Genomic DNA, 18,679 nt, shown 5'->3' on the forward strand with positions numbered 1-18,679 from the left:
CGTTAGTATTAATTTTAAATAATTAAATTATATCATAAATATTTATAATGTTAATTTCTTTCAAAATTTTATATAGTTCCTCCACGAACACGAGGCCCAATATATCAATAGATATCGGCTTTTATTTCCTGCAACCTCACAATTTATTTGTGAACCTCCAAATTTCAAAATGACTATTTTACCCATTCTAAAAGTGATTTCTAGATTATATATTTTAGAAAATATTTAGAACAAGTTTTTAAAATTTTCAAAATCAAATTTTCGAACTAAGGTTTCCAGAACAGAATTTCTAAAATAAAATTTTCAAAATGCATTATGGATCAAATTTTTTAGAATAAAATTTTCAAAACAAACTTTTCGAAATGCATATATTGTCATCTTAAACCACTTTTCTAAAAATATCTTTTGATGAAATATGTTCCATGCAAAGAATTTTTCACAAGATTTAAAATGTATTTTTGAATGAGTTTTTTTTTTTTTTATCGATCTTTTTTTTCTAACAACTGTAATTATGAAAGTGACAATAATAATAATAGTAACATCGTTTTCTATACATTAGAATACAATAGACTTCTTTAAGTTTATGTATAAATTTTAGTCTTTCTTGCATAATAAATTCTTAAGCTGTAGAATTGTTTATATATATATATATATATATATATATATATATATATATATATATATAATTTGATGGATTTAGTCTTTTTGGATAAAGTAAGTCAATAAAATTATTTTGTATTTAAATTTTACTTGTTATATATAGGTAACAATACTATTATAAATGCAGAAAAAACTGAAAAAAAATTAAAAACTATTCATAATGACAATTATAAAGTTTAATTACATTTTCTAAATCAACTACTATAAGTAATTGTGATAATAAGTTGAACTTTCGATAAATGTCTAAAATAAGTAAATTTTAAAATAACTTAGCATTTATTTTGTTTTGATTTTTTTAATTTTTTTTAATTCACCTTTACTTAACATGTTTTTCAAATTTAAGGATCATAATAGAGTTAAAGTAAAAAAACAAAGAAATTGGATTAGAATCATGTAATTTTGGACAAATTATAATTATTGTAGCTAAGTGGTAGAAACAGGATAAATTGTGATTGATGTAGCTAATTGGAAGAAATGGTGTTAAGCGCCAGAAAGCGGATAAGGAAGTTCTTATGAAGAGGAAACCTCAAAACACCCCAAATGTAACTTGTATAGCTTGAGTCCAAAATATGTGGTTTAAGTCTTAAGAAACACAGTTTGGAAAGATCTAGAATGAAACCTCTGTGGCTAAGTGTCAAAGCTAGAGTTGAACACCACCCTTGACAATTTATAGATACAAACTTCATGTTCTCATTTTAGGTATTGAGTGGAGAGCTAAATATGTAGTAGTAGTGTAGGCATACAATGTTAGAGGCTCGAGAGAGATGTTTTCATTGTAAGTCTTATGTCTAGATGATGTTGGTATTATTACATTGCAATATTCTAAGAGTAGTAGAATTCTCTTGTGTCGAAGTTGGATGTAATCAATTATAACTCTCTATACTTTTACTTATTGGATATTTATCTATGTTTTCATTTAATCTACATGTGAATTAGTTTATGCTTGTTGTTGGATGAATTGATCACTCGTTTGATTTCACTAACTTAGGATTGAGTAAGAAGTCGTTCCAACTTGTAGTCCAACTAATTCTCATTCTGCTTTTAGATGCTAGGAGATGTAAGGCTCTAGTTGGTTATGAAGTCTTGATCTTAATGCAAATGATTCATTTAAGCAATCTGACATGGGACTATCCTTTGATCCTATAGAAGAAGAGCTTGAGGAAAAGTCATTGCAATTCAAAGAACATATGACAGTATCAAGGACCAAACACAATGCTCCATGAATATTGGAATTCAAAAGACATGAAAATTATAACTTGGAGCACAATTATAGAATAGTTTAGGCACTTAAAAGTATTTGTAGTTTTCTTTTAATGTTCAAACAAATTGTTTTTGTTTTTAAATTTTTAAGTTATTTTTGGGCCCGATGTTTTTGGGTTTTCTTTTAGGTTTTTTAAGTAGCTTAAACATTTGTGCTTATATATAGGAGCACCAAATACACATGTAGGCACCTTAGTTAGTCAATATATGAATTTTGAATTCAGTAAGGGAGGATTCTCTTGATTCTTGTGATAGAACTCTGATTTTTATCAAAGACTGACTTCTTTGTGGGAAATCTTAATTTACTCATCACTCAACTAGATTATGGCATCCTCCTACTTTGGTTCTTATCAAATATGGAAATATTTGTGACAAATCTTTATTGGCTCATCAATATGTTAGATTGTAGTGTCCTCATCTCTATCTTAATTTTGCATTCTTCTCTAATTTACTTTTATTTGTACCTCTTGAGGATTCAAATTCAGAAGAGATTGCACTTTTTTTTTTATAGGATCGTATCACAATCACTAAGGAATCATATTGAAGTTTGATGATCTTAGGCTTTAAGTGCTAGGAATAAACCTAGAATTACATTTAAAGAGAACTTTCGTGAATGATTTGCATAAGTACATAGATAAGATTAGTAGTGGTGCAATGGAAGAGGATGAGATGACATCTAGTCATAACATCCACTCCACTTAATCTATATAATATATACTGATGGATTTTTGGCATTTGATAATTTCTAAAACATTTTTTGATCTATTAATTAAATTTATCAATAAATATTTTTACCAACAAATTTTTTATCATCGAATAAACTAGAATTAGTGACATTTTTTCTATTACTTACAATTTTTGTTTATTACCAATAAATTTTGTTTGTCGCTAATTAATAACTTTCTTGTAAAAGACAAAGTCTTTGCATAATACTCTCATTTGAAGAAATAATTATACACCACACAAATGCAAGAAGGTTATTACAAACATATTAATAATTCTAATCAAAATGTTCTTACTTTAAAAATATTTGTGTTACAATAGATGACGGTAATCATGTTGTTTTTCATCGAAGTTGTTTGTCAAAAGTTTATGACAAATTTCTAAACACAAATTTTGGGTAGAAGTTCACTATCCATGGAGGAAGTGAAAATGACTTTACAATCTTAAGGATTGAAAAAAACAAATTACCAATTCATATAAAGAAACTATCTTCGAAGAATAAAAGAAACAAAGAGAAGTTTTCAAAGAAGATGGTCTAAATTATGTAAAAAAAATAAGAACAATAGATGTCATAACTAAATTGATGTGAGATATGTTCTTGAGTTTCGCAAAAGTTTAATTTCATTAAGCATTGTAGGCTTTGTCGAGCATATCAAGATCAAGGTGGAGTTTACAAGTTTCAAGAGGTGTCTTAATAATTACGAAGATGGACATATTATATTGATAACCTCCAAACCATATGCGCCAAAGTTGTTTTTTAATGTTTAATGGTCAGTCTTCGTATAATTTGAAGCTTCTCATAATGCTCTTTATAAATTGTTACATTATCTTTATCAACATGGCAAGATGAGGATTTTGTAAGATGTTCATATTCTCATTTTTATTCTCATGTTTTGAATTCTAAATACATATTTATTTATAATAAATTTTTCAAAAAAATTCATTAAATAGACATAACACAAGTCAAATTCACATAAAGAATAAACATCATCTCTAATATAAAAGCTTAAGATTTATAATATGTTTTTAACTTTTTTACTTCTACTTACTTAAAGTCCACACTTTATTATTTCCGTCATCAATTCACTCAATTCCTATTATTATGAATAAAAGAAGAGCTAAATGATTTTCTTGTCTCAAACTTCTCTTCACACTAAATTTCTTATTGGGACTTCCTTTTTACAAAATCTCAACATTTTTTTTCATATAAAACAAGTTCCAATATATACAAAAACATAATTTTGTTGTCCACTTTATAAATTCAACTCTTCCTTCTTGGCATCGTCTAATACCTCATTCTAATAAAGGACTTTCTAAAACATTTGTGACTTCTAAAAAATGCACTTTGCATTTCATCGATAACTTTATTCGATGACTATCTTATTGTGAAGAAAAAGACGTCTTTAAAACCCATCTTTTAGTTTGTTTGCAAACTTACACACCATTTGTAATGAATAATTTAGAAATAATTTACGAAAATAACACATATATACAATAATTAGAAAGCATGTAATTGAAAAGATATCTAACCGAACTTTGTGAACGATCAACTTCAAGTTCTTACTCAGTTATGCTGCCAAAGATATGGTAAATAAGGTGGTGGTGTACGTTACGATAACATCGTATCGTGTGCTCCATACTTAGAGGTTTTCTATCAAAAAACAAAAATCATGATTACCATCTCATGTAACCAACAAAATTCCTCCATCTATTATCCAAATAAATCATTGGAAAATTATATTTTAATATCAATTTTTCATTTTAACACTGCACACGTGTTAAAATGTGGTTGAACAATTTCAAATTAAAAAAAACTGAGATAAGGACATATTTGAAAGAGAAAAACCAAAGTTTTTTTTTTAATTTAAAATCGTCCAACCACATTTTGACACGTGTACATTGTCAAAATAATATCAAAAATTGGTGTTAAAATATCATTTTCCTAAATTATTATCTCTTTTGGTAGAGGTAACACTCCTTAATTTAGGCTTTTATATAAATCTAATTGCAAATAATAAATATATGAAATTGGGAATATTAATTATGGTTTGTCCATAGATAATATTAAAGGCAAAGTTTTTTTTTTTAATCAAACCGCAGGTCTCTTTTCTTAATATGATTCTCTTTCTTAGAACCAGTTGCATTGTTTATCATTGATTTGTGAAAAAGATATCTATTAGCACATTATATGAACGATTTGACTCTTTTCTAAAATTCATCTCTTTATAAAATAATCACAAAATCTCACCTATAACTAGTAATTTATGTACAAAAATTATATTAAATTTACTTGACTTTATTATTGATTCTTTATGAGACTGTAGTCGATTAAGAAAAAAACGCCAAACAAAAGATTATAATAATTTAGTAGATAATAGTTTGCGTATAAAAAATTAAAAGATAATAATCTTGTATACCTAGAAACTTTAAGTATCATTATAATCTTAATTATTCAGTTATTATAATAATTAATTGATTAATTTATATTTCTAATAATGATATATATATATATATATATATATATATATATATATATATATATAAAATCGTATATATAAATGGTGCGAGGTAAACTCAAGAATAGAGATAAACGAAGGTCGTTCTCAAACTGAAGCCAACTCCCTTCTAAATGAAAGCAAAATTAAGATTAGAAAATATTGAAGTTGAATAAAAATGATATAAATCTATTTAGATGTCCAGATTTAGTTAACATGCTTAATCCCTTCTGATAGATGGGTTACGTATTGAATAATTCTTACTAATTACAAACCCTATCATGCACATGCATAGTTGTTAAGACGGTTTTACCATAATGAAAATTAACCATTTTTGCTTATATATTTATCCGTTGAATACAAGAGAGATGGAGTTTCAGGGAGGTCTAGCATTTCATCATGACATGAATATAGTGACAAAAGCTAAGGAAACCTTTAGCCACAATAAGTTAATGCTAAGTTTCAAAATGAAATGTCTTCTACTCCAAAACCATCTTAAGCATTTTACGACAACTAAAGCTGTCTTGTGATAACAATGCTAACAAATATACCATTGGAAGAAGGAAACCATAGATTACACGTTTGAGGTACATGCGTGTCTCAAAAACCCATATTCCTTGTTCTGACAAGTGTTTGTGTGTTGAGCTGCATACTTCACAATCATCACCATATATGCTACTTTCATATGATCATCGAACAAAGAAAATTTCCAGAAATACAATGAATCAAGTATTAACTGTAATTAATGTCACGATCGTCAACCTATATATTCAATGCCAATGGTGTACAACGTTATCTACATCAGAATTGAAAGAATAATCATGCATAAAAGATTCAAGCTCACGCAACCATGTTAATAGTTTAAAACCGAAAATGATTACTAGGAGAAAATACACTGGAATATTTAAGCATTTCAATGCCAGCACTCATTATGTTTTCTTTTAATACGCAATGTGTGGGGTGTGCGATATTTTCATGCATTTATTTATCAACATGGGCAAATCCTCTCATGAACGATGAATTACTAGCTTTTTCGTAATTCTTAGGAATTTTCCAAAATATATAGAATTTCGTTAAAGATATTCATGGAGCTAAAGGAAGGATGACACGAATTATAGAGAGGGAAAAAAACTTTGAATTTGTGTTGTCTTGAAATATGCTCTAACTAAAGAGAGATAATTATGTTGACACTCAAAAAGAATGTAATCACTTGACAACGACAACTTCATATATTAATATTTTAATTATATCTTTTTACATTTTAATATAAATTATTATATCATTAGAATAGGTTATAAAGTGAATGTATGTTGTTTTATGAGGTGTGAAAGTATAATTTTTCAAAATTAAATAGCCAATCAGAAATCGAAATATATAATTGTTTAACTTGATTAGCTTAAACTATTTTAGAACCTTTTTTTCTCAATATAAAAGAAAAAATCAAATTCAAAGTCTTATATAAAGAGAAGTTATCTTGTTGTAACTATATAAGCTAACAAACATTACGTATGACCACCATGCTGTAACTATCTAATCTAATATACATCTACATGTATTATATGAAGCTGTTGCATTATTAATTTGAAACGTTTTTTTTTAATCATTTCAATTTTTTTACTTCATTCAATCTTATTTTATTAAATTATTTACTTTATATATATGTTTGTAGACACTAATCTTTTTTTATACCAATTTAGTAATTAATTAACAACTCAATTTATATATCAATAATTTTTAATTTATAAATTAATATCTAAATTCATCATTATAGTGATCAATTAATTTTTTTTTCTCTAAACACACGATAAAGAATTCTTAAATTAACATTAAAATTACAATAAGAATGACTAAAAAAACGAAAGAAACACATAATATACATTACATGTGCATTGATGAGAAACTCGTAGATGAACATTTTTTATGAGTATGAGAAAAAGTCAAAGGTTACGGATAATCCTTTGGTATGAATACGGTAATATATACGAAATATTTATATTTTTAGGGCATAAACGCATGTGTATAGTATATTAATGTGAAAGTCGTACGTGAACATTTCTATACAAGTATGGAGAAAAAGTGAAAGGTTAGGGACTGATCCTTTCGTATGAATCTGGTATATATGCATAACATATCAACATCTTTTTTTCCTTATAATATTTTATCTTTAATTTCTTTTGTCTATAAATACACAAGCTCCCTTAACTCGTAGTTCCACACACCAAGCTACCAAAACCATTCTCATCAAAACAACAGTCTCAAAACCTTTGAAAGAACAATATATCTATTTTTCTGATATAATAGACAATAATGGCCCTCCTCAAACACCTCCTCTTCTCCTTCACCATTTTCATCATTTCTTTTGTTTTTTGTTATGGCAGCTTGCAAGAGGACCCACTCACCAATATATATGTTCATCATTCACCTTCCGTTGATGATGGTGGGACATTATTCAAGAACTTCAACAAGCAAATCGAAAATGTTTTGAGCTTAAACAGGTTTGAGAAGCCTAGCTCCCTTAAAATGGTTAATGTCAATGATTATGGAGCTAAGAGGAATGGTGATGATGACTCAGAGGTACTTCAATACTCCCTTAGTCCAAAACAAAGGTTTTCTTCTTCTTTTTCTTTTAGCTTGCACAGTGTCTATTATTCATAATTGGATGTGTGATATATATTTCAGGCTTTCAAAAAGGCTTGGGATGAGGTATGTACTTCTGGTGAAGCAATTCTTGTGGTGCCTAAGGATAATTATCTTCTCAAACCAATAAGATTCTCCGGCCCTTGCAAACCTAACATTGAAGTCCAGGTTACTTACACTGAAAATTACGCTTTCTCCTCATTTATGCTTCATCTTTAATGCAAAAAATTTGTTTTTTTTACGGATATAGGTAAAAATTTTAAAACTTATATATTTAGGCAAGTCGTTGAAGATCCAGACGACTTCAAATAAATTCACTCTGACACATGAGTTAGAAGTGAAGTCGTGTATTCCTAAAACGATTTCAGGTCTTGGTAATCGATTACTAAGCTTTGTAATCGATGACAAAAGACTGAACTCATGCAGAAGAGACATAATTTCACCTAAAATAGACAAAAACTCTATGATAATCAATTACAAGTCTATAATAATCGATTACGAGCGAGTTTTAGTGTTCAAATAAAGAGTTTTTTTTTGTTCTGTAAATTAAATTTGTTAATTTTTATGTAATTAGTAATTATTATAATTTTCATTTAAGTATAATAATAAAAATGTTAATTTGTATATAATTAGTAATTATTATAATTTTCATTTAAATGTAATAATAGAAATGTTAATTTGTACATAATTAGTAATTATTACATTTTCCATTTAAATTTATATAAACGATTATTAATAAAAAATTTATATTTTATATAATATTTGATTTTATTTCAAACATAACAATTTAACATAAGATAAGAAAGTAACACTTACAACAATTAGAAAAATCAAACATTTTTAATATGGAACATTACAGATGACATAAAAATTTAAATTAAAATATCTATTTATATTTTTCCTTGTTCGTTTATGTAATTTTATGATTTGATATTTTTGTATTGTTTAGTAGAAATTGGGAGACGAATATCTTTACTGAACAATACAAGGATATCATATCATCAAATTACAGACAAATAAGAAAAAATAAGAAACAGATAGATATTTTAATTTTTATGTCATTTGTAATGTTTCATGTTAAGAATGTGTAAAACTTGTGTTATTATTCTAATGTTACTTTTTTTTATCTTATGTTAAATTGTTATGTTTGAAATAAAATCAAATATTATATAAAATATAAAATTTCTATTGATAATTGTTTATATAAATTTAAATGAAAAGTGTAATAATTACTTATTATATACAAATTAACATTTCTATTATTCCATTTAAATGGAAATAATAATAATCAGTTATATTCAAATTAACATTTCTATTATTATTACATTGTCATAATGACTAATTATATACAAATTAACAAACTTAACCCACAGAATTAAAAGAAAATCTTTGTTTTAATATTAAAACTCTCTAATAATCAATTATTAGAATTGTGTTTCATCCATTATTAAGAGAGTTTTTATCTATTACAAGTAAAATGTTTCCACACGAGTTTAGCCTTCGTTAATCTATTAAAAGGTCTGGTAATCAATTATCAAGAGACCTGAAATCATTTTAAGGTCTATCAATTCATATCTAACTCATGTGTGAGGGTGAAGTTGTGTAAGGAACAAGATTTCTTCATCCTCTAAACTTTCCCACAACTTGTCTAAATGGGTAATTTTTTAAAATTTTGCTTATATCTATAAAATGTTTTTCAAATTTGTCTATATACATAAAAAAAACCAAAAAAATTATTAGTTAGTCCGTATCTATATCAGTAACTTCTGTTAACAAAAATGAACTACTGATGTAAATTTTCAGATTTCTGGAACACTTGAAGCAGCAGACGACCCATCAGATTACGAGGAAGACAGCACACACTGGCTTGTGTTTGACAATATTAAGAACCTGTATGTTTATGGGGGTGGAACCCTCGATGGAAACGGCAAAATATGGTGGGAAAACTCATGCAAAAAGAACAAAAAGCGAGTAAGATATTACGATAAGTCCAATATTATTTTATTTATTATAGAACAATACTATATATATGTGTGTTGTGTTAATATTTCAAACGAAGATTGATTTATATATTTTTCTGCTTTCTTTTGCAGTCTTGCAAGGATGCTCCAACAGTATGTGTAGCTTTGTCAAAGATTATCAAGGAAATTGGATTGAAATTAATATAAAGCATACAATATACTATGTTAGCTAAATTAACGATGATTTAATTATTTTTGTTTTTGTAGGCTCTGACTTTCGAAAGTTGTGAGGACTTGACAGTGGAGAACTTGAACATAGAAAATGCTCAACAAATCCACGTTTCATTCCAAGACTCCGAGAATGTTAAGGTTTCTGGCCTTAACGTGATTGCACCAGAGGATAGTCCCAACACCGATGGGATTCATGTCACCAAAACAAAAAACATCCAAATCTCAGATTCTGTCATAGGAACTGGTATCCAAACGTTTTCCTGTTTATTTTCATATTAAGTAAAATCTGATTTTTTATAATTTTTCTTAAAAATATATAAGTAAGAAATGAAATAACATACTTATAATTCCAAATAAAATAAACCACAAAAATACTTATTATTCTCAAACCAAATGGTGGTAAAACATTAAAATCTCAAATGTAAAACCAGGATAGACCGTTTCACATTAAATGTTGTCTATAAAATTTTGTATCTATCTTCTTAATAGATATCATTATCATTATCATTTCAGGTGATGATTGTATATCTATTGTACATGGATCTAAAAATGTAGAAGCTACAAACATTACATGTGGACCGGGACATGGTATCAGGTAATTAGCATCACATCAACAAGTATCTCTTAAAATACTATTACAAACTTTCCATATGTTATTCTGTATTAATTATTTTATTTGCAATGGTGGGTTGTTTCAGTATCGGAAGCTTAGGTGCAGGAAAATCCAAGGACGTTGTTTCAGGAATAAAAGTGAACGGAGCCAAGCTTTTTGGAACCAAAAATGGAGTTAGAATCAAGACATGGCAGGTAAAAAATAATTTGAACTTGTATATGTGCTAAAAAAGAAAGTCATCATAATCTTTTGGGTCTACCCTATATGCAGGGAGGTTCAGGAAGTGCTAGTGACATCAAGTTTCAGAACATTGAGATGACCAACGTGACCAACCCCATAATAATAAATCAGAATTACTGTGACAAGAAAAAAAGGCCATGCCAAAAAGCGGTAAACATAAACAACACTTTTACTAATGTTGAAACAAATTGACATATATCATTATTATTCACGAATGATTATACATAGGGCTCGGAGAAATCCGCTGTAGAAATCAAGAATGTGGTGTACGAGAACATAAGTGGTACAAGTGCTTCTGATGTAGCTGTGAAGTTTGACTGCAGTAAGAAATTTCCGTGCCAGAAGATAAAATTGCAGAACATAGACCTTGCATGTGAAGGAGGAGATGATGCCGAGGCTCAGTGTAACAATGTCGATAAGCCATCTTACATAGGACACGTTAAGCCTCGTTGCAGTAAAGAATAAATGTTTTACCTCCATGGGGAAATACTTCTCATATAGATGAATCATACAACACGTACATAAATAAATATATATATATATATATATATAAGTCATTTAATTTTTGGATGACATAATTTGGAAGTTATTTTTAACTTCTGAATTCTGCAATCTGAAAATTCATTTGCAAGAATAAAATTGGCTTTTGAATTAGATAATTACAAAAATAGACATTATTTTATATAGGTAGAGGAAAAGATTTACAGAGGTGCAGAAAGAAGCTGTCTTAGGTCCATTGTACAATCCAGATTGACAAAATCAAACCCAAATTGCTTATTGCTTCATCTCTGATTACTAAAAAATTGTCTTCCGCTACTACACATGTCAGATTTCAGAGAAACAATTGTTCTCTCATTTTTTTATTCTTTATTCTCTACGGATTCATTAAAGATTACTTTAATTTAATCAGTAATTTGAAATTGAATTTTTTAATCTTTTTAATCAGTAAGTATTTGGAAAGAATATTGTGTCACTCAGTAATTCTAGACAACTCGAATATGGTTGTCTCTGTTGAATAACACATGCAATTTATAAATATATATATATATATATATATATATATTTAATTTTTTATCTTAGTGTTAAAAGTTTGTATAGTAAAAACAATGTTTTTGAAAAATAAAAAGGGAAGTTACGTTTTTATAATCAAAAAATATAAAAAATATTTTTTAGATCAAAGGAGTGAGCGACGAAAGCCTCGCCCGATCTAATAAATCATTTTTTCTAGGATAACATACACGTTTTTTATATTATTTTTTAATCATCCTGCGACCAAAATTCAGTATAAAAATCATGATTAGTTTCAAATCCAAATTTTAAACTGAAAAGGACATAGTGAATTTTTTCTAACAAAGATTTGATAAAAAGAACTAATCAACGCCTTGAGTTGAGTGCCACAATTTTTGTTTGAGTTTAAAAAGAAAAATAGAAAACACGCGTTGTAAAGTTTAGAAACCACGCTACTTTTTTTTTCTTTCGGTTTAAGGATCAAAGTGCATGTTAAATGGAAGTTATACTTCATAAAGCTTCTAGAAATAATATTTTGGAAACTTTAACTTTTAATCATCTAACTTACTATCTAATGAGATAGATAAAGCTTCATTGTTTTTGTCAATATTTGTGCAAAATAGGTTAAGAAGTTGAGAAAGTGTTAATTTTTTTACCCTATAGAAAACTTTAGTTCTTAGAATAAAATGCAAAACTCTCCCTTTTAACTAGTTGTTGAAGCAACGGTAAGATTCCAATAGGGGAATGAAAGAAAGCTTGGAAACTCTGTTTGGCTTTTTAATGGCATGGTGTAACGGCATGGAGAACTTTTGCTTTGTACTATTGAATAGCAACTTCTTGCCATCATGCTGGTGGCATCTTTAAACACACATTTCAGATTCTATGAATAAAGTTAAATCTAAGGGGCCAAAGTAGCAATCACCTGAAAATTTCTGGGACACAAATTAAACCTTCTCATCATGACTGCTTCCACTAACCTTCTCATAAACAACAGTGTCATGTTTGAAAAATAAATCTCTTGTAATGCTGAAAAACTGTAGTTTCCCTTTCTTAAAACAATCACTTCAACCGTTTTTCAACTAAGATAAGCTAAAGACAAATAAAAACTGTCAAATTTTCAGATTTAATTTGGTTGATTAAAAACTGAAATACATGCATCCTTTATTTTCCCCTTCTGTTCTCTGTGAATCTCCAAGTAGCACTACTAGCATGATACATCTCTGCAAATGTTTGAAGAAACTGAAATATGCTCTTTTACTGGGACGATGGTGTTTAAAGAAGAAGAAATGAATGAGCAACAATATAAAACCAAAACAGAAAGTCCAATAGCACAACTAGGTGAATCTAACATGAATATAGGTTCTGCAACTGACACAATGCTACTCTATACATCAGTTAAAGCTATGTAACTTTTCCCCAACATTTGTATCACTTGGCTAGCCAAAGCAAAGCATTTATCAACTTCTATACTGACTTACAATGTTTGTGTTAGAATAGAATGCATCTGATAAGAGCCTTTCTGATTCATTTACTTGCATCCCCTGCTGGTGCTGATGCTGGTGCTGGTTTTGGTTCTTCTGGTGGAGGAGATGGAGGTGGAAGTCCTCCATCAATGCAACTTCTACACTTCTTTTCAACCCATCCTTCAATGTCGTTCTCCCCATTGCCCCCAAAGTGCCTTCCACCACACAGTCTAGCAATCATTCCTGCAATGACACCCACTATTGTGATCACTGCTATGACCACCACAAGTGTCTCAATTGACCTATGTGAATAACGGTTTGGTTCCACCACTTTGGGTGGTGTCTCAACAAAGGGTTGCATTTCACTCCCCATCTTGAACAAAATGATTCTGCTGAACTCCAACACAGCCCAGAATATAAAGATGAAATCTTGGTTGGCCCAGTTGAAAATGGTGAGCCTATAATGACATATATTTATTGCAAGTTAAGCAATAAGAGAAAAATGGGGAAATGAGACAGCACAAAGTTGGATTCTGGTTTCTGAATGTGAAGCATAGAGTACACAGTAATAGTTTCAAAGTGAGTGGGGTATCATTAACTACTACTGATAAGTGAGAAAATGTGTTGTAGCTATAAAATAGGATTCCAGTGGTTATGAATACATGTAATTTTTTTGTCTTTGGTCTTTTTATGTTATTATGTTGCATTTCTTTTTTGTTGGTCTGCTTTATTTGACTGGTTTCCTTGTAAAATAAAAGAAGGTGTGACTTTTGAGGTGCAAAACATAGATGAAGGCCAAAAGCTTCTGACTCCACATTAACTCGTTAATAATATATGGTTTGAAATGGGACTTATAGCTTGTCAGAGGAGGGTGGGGGGTCTTGGATTCAATGGATTGCATTGCAATTTGCAACCTCACTCTCAAATTATTTGATTTCTCTTCCCTAGTTTGTCCTTTGTGATGTCACATGTTAATGTTCAATCTTTTAGTCTGTGACCCACCAAAAACCTGGTGATTTTGTTTGTTTTTCCTCTTGAAATTTTCCCTAGGCTTTTCCTCATGACTACTACTACTAACCTTGTCTTTTATATGTCTTTAGCAATTTGAGAGTTATGAGCTCTGCATTCCCCTCTGTGACTCAAATTGGGTGGTTTGTCAAGTTGTAGAAACTTTAATGAGTACGATCACCTGAGCATTGAAGAGAAGGGACATCCTTTTCAATGTGACTCATCAGACACCTCATGGACCATCGTAATTTGCTTGACTCGGATATAGTTCTTCTATTATCAACATAAGTTTTTTTCTTCAAAAAACAAAAAGATGACACTTGTGGGTGTATAGTTTACCTGTCACTGTTTCAGGCATTAGTATTTGCATGTTGAGTCAGTAGTGCAAATTAAAAATTATGACCAATATGAGGACGATTCCTCTAAAATCATCCATCTTTGAAATCAAGGATATTTAAAAGTTGGACTTGCATTAATTTAAACAAACATATGAATTCAAATTAGATTAATTTATAACACATAAATGATGAGTATAATAAAAATGAGCAAAAGAATTTATAACATAATATTGGTGGAGTAAAGTTTAGGTTAATTGTTTAAGTAGGAGAAGACTTTATGCTACAAAAATTAGGGATCTCCTTTTGTGTGAAGGGTTTCTATGAAATTTTACAACTTAAACATGACATGGTAAATTATTCAATTTGTCCAAGTGTGTGTTACATTCAATTCTGGGTTGATTCCAGTGGGGATGACTGTGTAGAAGGAGATTGATTGAAAGATTTGATTTGTGTTGTTGGAGCAAAATTTTTTTCTCAAACTATGAAATTATGTTGTTGGAGCAAAAATCCCTTATATATATAAATATTTTCTTTTTCTTTTTCTACTAGTCATTTAGTAATAATCGAAATTATCATTTGAATCTTTTAAGAGTTAGCTGATGTACCAAGGATTTAATATTTCAATTAGAATGGTTGTTTTGTTCAATTTCGTAACATTGTGATGTTCATATTTGGACACACTGAAGTGACAAGTGACGGAGTGGAAACGGCCGAACAAGAACCAATTAGTGTGTTATATTATTATCGGAATTAATTAAAATAGTTAATATTATTGCTAATTATATTTTATTAATAGATTAGGTTAGATTAGATGAGTTTTGAAGGAGACGATTCCCTCCTTTTCCTGGATTTCTGGTAACTCTGTCGTCTCTTTCTTTCCACGCTATATCCTCTCAATTCAACCAAAAAAATTCTCTCTCAAAATTCATATTCGATTTTCAATTTGTGAAGGGAAGGAGAGAGGGGAGAGAGAGGGAGAGAATTCGTTTTCTCTCCTCTGCGTTGGGTAAAGCTTAATTCGGATGGGGACTCCGGAATTTCCAAATCTCGGCAAGCATTGTTCTGTTTCCGATTGCAGGCAGCTTGATTTCTTGCCCTTCACATGCGATCGCTGTGATCAGGTTTTTCAATTCTCTCTCTCTTTTTCTTTTTTATTAATTTATATGTTTATACTCTATCTATTTCATCATTGCATTGCATAGTTATATATGATTGCATTGAATAATTTATATTTCCGCGTTTTTACCTGTCAAATTTCAGTTTCAAATTTTCGCATGAATGAAAGAAACATAATTAGAAGATCTAGTAATGGTGTTTCTAATGCTGATTCTCTATAGAAATTTATCTTATAATTAATAAAGTCGATTTTGTTTTGTATCGTGGCTCAAAATCAAGAAACTGGTAGAATTGTGGATTTCTATTCTTCTGGTTTTCAATTACACTTTCACTTCTTCTCTTCAATTTCCTCAAGTTTTTGTGAATTTCTTTGTTTCCTTTTGTGTGTATTTGATCATATCGCTCTTAGGGTCTTGTTGAGTAAAGGCATTGATTAGGAGATTTATAAATATAAAAATTTTATTGTCAGATAAAATTTTTTGTGTTACTTGAAAAGAATGCAATAAAACTTATAATAATTTATGAACTCTTTGGTTGAGCTAACACATGCACAATTTCTTGCAGATATATTGTTTGGAGCACCGAGGTTATATTGAGCACAAGTGCACAAAGCCCAACAAAGAAGATGTCAAAGTTGTCATATGTCCCCTTTGCGCAAAAGGAGTTCGCCTCATTCCAGATCAAGATCCCAACATAGCTTGGGACCATCATGTTAACATTGATTGTGATCCATCTAATTACGAAAAAGTGACAAAGAAGAGAAAATGCCCTGCCCCTGGATGCAGAGAGGTATTGGTATTCTCCAACACAATCAAGTGCAGGGATTGCCTGGAAGACCATTGTTTGAAGCACCGGTTTGGCCCTGATCACAAATGTTCTGGTCCCAAAAAGTTAGAGACAAGTTTTTCATTCATGAGTTTATTTAATACGATTAAAAAAGAGGAGCCAAAACCCAATTTAACTTCAACAGCATCATCTAAGTGGACTTCAAGCTTTCTCAGCGTGGCTTCTAACATTCGTGCCTCAGCTGAAGCGAGCATGTCAAAATTGGGCAATGAAATTAACCAAGTTTGGCTGGCAGCAAGGGATAGTGTGGGACCGAACAGTGGCAGTGGAAATAAAAATGACCTTCAAGAGGAATCTTGCCCGCAATGTGGTGTAAAGTTTTCCTCTGCGATTTCTTTGGTGGATCATGTGCAACAAGTTCATGAAAGCAATGGGAAACCATTAGGGGTTAAGAAGATTGAGGCATGCCCCAAGTGTAGTGGAGGGTTTGTTGAGCCGGTATCCCTAGTGGAGCATGTTGAGAGGGATCATGGTGGTGGTTCTGGAGCATAGAAAATTCAAGTTTTTTAATGAATTTTCTTTTTATACGTATTATTCAATCACCATTTTGTTCTGTTTTATAGCAGAAGAATGTGAATACTAATTTGAAAATGAGGCTAGATTTGTTTCCAATGATCTTGTAGTTATGTCATTATTTAATGTCTAGATCACTATGTCATTTCTTCAAACATTATACCTTCATGTTTAGAATCAATTGAATGACTTCATTTGGGCCTGTTTCCTGATCACGTATTCTGCTACAATTTACAACCTGTCATTAATTTGCCAGCTTAATTCAATCAAAATATTTTTAAATATATAAAATTTTGGTATATCAGTGACTGAAATTTATTATTTTAAAAGATTAATTATTGATTTAATTAATAATTTGTTTCGTATATTTAAATTTATAATTCATTTTTATCTTTTTTTTTTCAATTAAATTCAATATTTATTATGAAGATTTTTCTAATATTAACATTATTCAAATTATATCAAAATTTGAAAAGTATATCATGTCAAATGATTTAAAATGTATAACAGGTCAAAATTAGGATACGCATATAAAACCATAGGAATATTAAAGTAAATGATAATTTAGATTTTAACACTTAACACATTTTAAATCGTATTAATATCTTTTTAATGAAAAAAATCAAATTAAGTTTTTTTTTTTAAATATAAAATCATATTGAGTTTTTTTTTTTTTTTTTTTTTTTTTTTTTTTTTAAAAAAAAAAGATTCAATAACCAAATTATTAATTAAACCTAAATTATTCAAAGTTATATAAAAACTTTATAACTTTATCGTATAAATAAACGAAACTTCCCTTTTTAACTTATTGTTTTGAAGTGGTGTACCATTTAGAATTTACTTTAGCAGGGAAAAAAAACATTCTTGGTGAGACACTTTGTGGTTGTTGTATGGAAAAATACATTAAGTTATCTCCAAGTAGCTTTTCAAGATTTACTAACCTTTTTCAATTAAAAAATTTAATAAAAAAATTCCCGCAGTTAGATTAAATCAAAAAGTGATTTCACAAAAAAAAATCAATTATGCATATAGAGAACAATAAGAGAAGTTGCACTACCATGTTCACTTCTCCTGTATTTATCCACACAAACTCGTATTTTTATTATTAATTTGAAAATTATCAATAAAAATAACATATACATATTTAAAACCTTCAAAACAAACAACATGCAAATTGTTAAAAACGTTATACAATAGAACAAACAAAAATTAAGAGTGGGTGAATTGATTTCTTAATAAAAATTTACATTTAAAAAAATTTCAAATTAGAGTTATAATATTTTTTTATAATAATAACATTTAAATAAAAATAATAAAGAAATAAAAATTACATAAATTATTTTATATTAATTTAGATTAAGAGATCCTACATTGAATTCTTAATCACTCTAAGAGATAGATTAAACACTAAATTAAAGTAAGGTTATGAGTAAGAAAAATTTTAGCAAATAAAACACCTTTTTTGATAAGAAACATTTTTCTTGAAATTCATAAGAGATGAAATGAAGACACTTATTTTATCTATCCCATGATCAGGCCGTTACAATATCTGTCTCCGTGTCAAAGT

At 29.0% G+C, this 18,679-nt stretch overlaps 2 protein-coding genes across 2 annotated transcripts; both read left to right on the forward strand.

Moving 5' to 3' along the window:
- The first annotated feature begins 7,334 nt into the window (after positions 1 to 7,334).
- Positions 7,335 to 11,605, forward strand: LOC106757468 (polygalacturonase). The gene is made up of 9 exons (XM_014640141.2): positions 7,335 to 7,712; positions 7,818 to 7,943; positions 9,579 to 9,746; positions 9,869 to 9,889; positions 10,004 to 10,211; positions 10,481 to 10,562; positions 10,666 to 10,774; positions 10,851 to 10,970; positions 11,049 to 11,605. The coding sequence occupies exons 1-9, from the start codon at positions 7,446 to 7,448 to the stop codon at positions 11,283 to 11,285; spliced, it is 1,338 nt and encodes a 445-aa protein (XP_014495627.1). The 5' UTR covers positions 7,335 to 7,445; the 3' UTR covers positions 11,286 to 11,605.
- Positions 11,606 to 15,471: 3,866 nt separating this feature from the next.
- On the forward strand, positions 15,472 to 17,308 carry LOC106757441 (zinc finger AN1 and C2H2 domain-containing stress-associated protein 16). Its single transcript, XM_014640112.2, has 2 exons — positions 15,472 to 15,758; positions 16,318 to 17,308. Exons 1-2 carry the CDS (start codon positions 15,660 to 15,662, stop codon positions 17,089 to 17,091), a joined length of 873 nt encoding a protein of 290 aa, XP_014495598.1. The 5' UTR covers positions 15,472 to 15,659; the 3' UTR covers positions 17,092 to 17,308.
- The last annotated feature ends 1,371 nt before the right edge of the window (positions 17,309 to 18,679 follow it).

The sequence above is a fragment of the Vigna radiata genome, chromosome 3 (genome assembly GCF_000741045.1).
Source record: "Vigna radiata var. radiata cultivar VC1973A chromosome 3, Vradiata_ver6, whole genome shotgun sequence".
Taxonomy (NCBI): Eukaryota; Viridiplantae; Streptophyta; class Magnoliopsida; order Fabales; family Fabaceae; genus Vigna; species Vigna radiata.

Coding starts and splice junctions, on each gene's coding strand:
- LOC106757468 (XM_014640141.2), top strand. CDS start 7,446: ATGGCCCTCCTCAAACACCTCCTCTTCTCCTTCACCATTTTCATCATT. Junction 9,890..10,003: donor CTTGCAAGGATGCTCCAACA/GTATGTGTAGCT, acceptor TTGTTTTTGTAG/GCTCTGACTTTCGAAAGTTG. Junction 10,775..10,850: donor TTAGAATCAAGACATGGCAG/GTAAAAAATAAT, acceptor CCCTATATGCAG/GGAGGTTCAGGAAGTGCTAG.
- LOC106757441 (XM_014640112.2), top strand. CDS start 15,660: ATGGGGACTCCGGAATTTCCAAATCTCGGCAAGCATTGTTCTGTTTCC. Junction 15,759..16,317: donor CATGCGATCGCTGTGATCAG/GTTTTTCAATTC, acceptor AATTTCTTGCAG/ATATATTGTTTGGAGCACCG.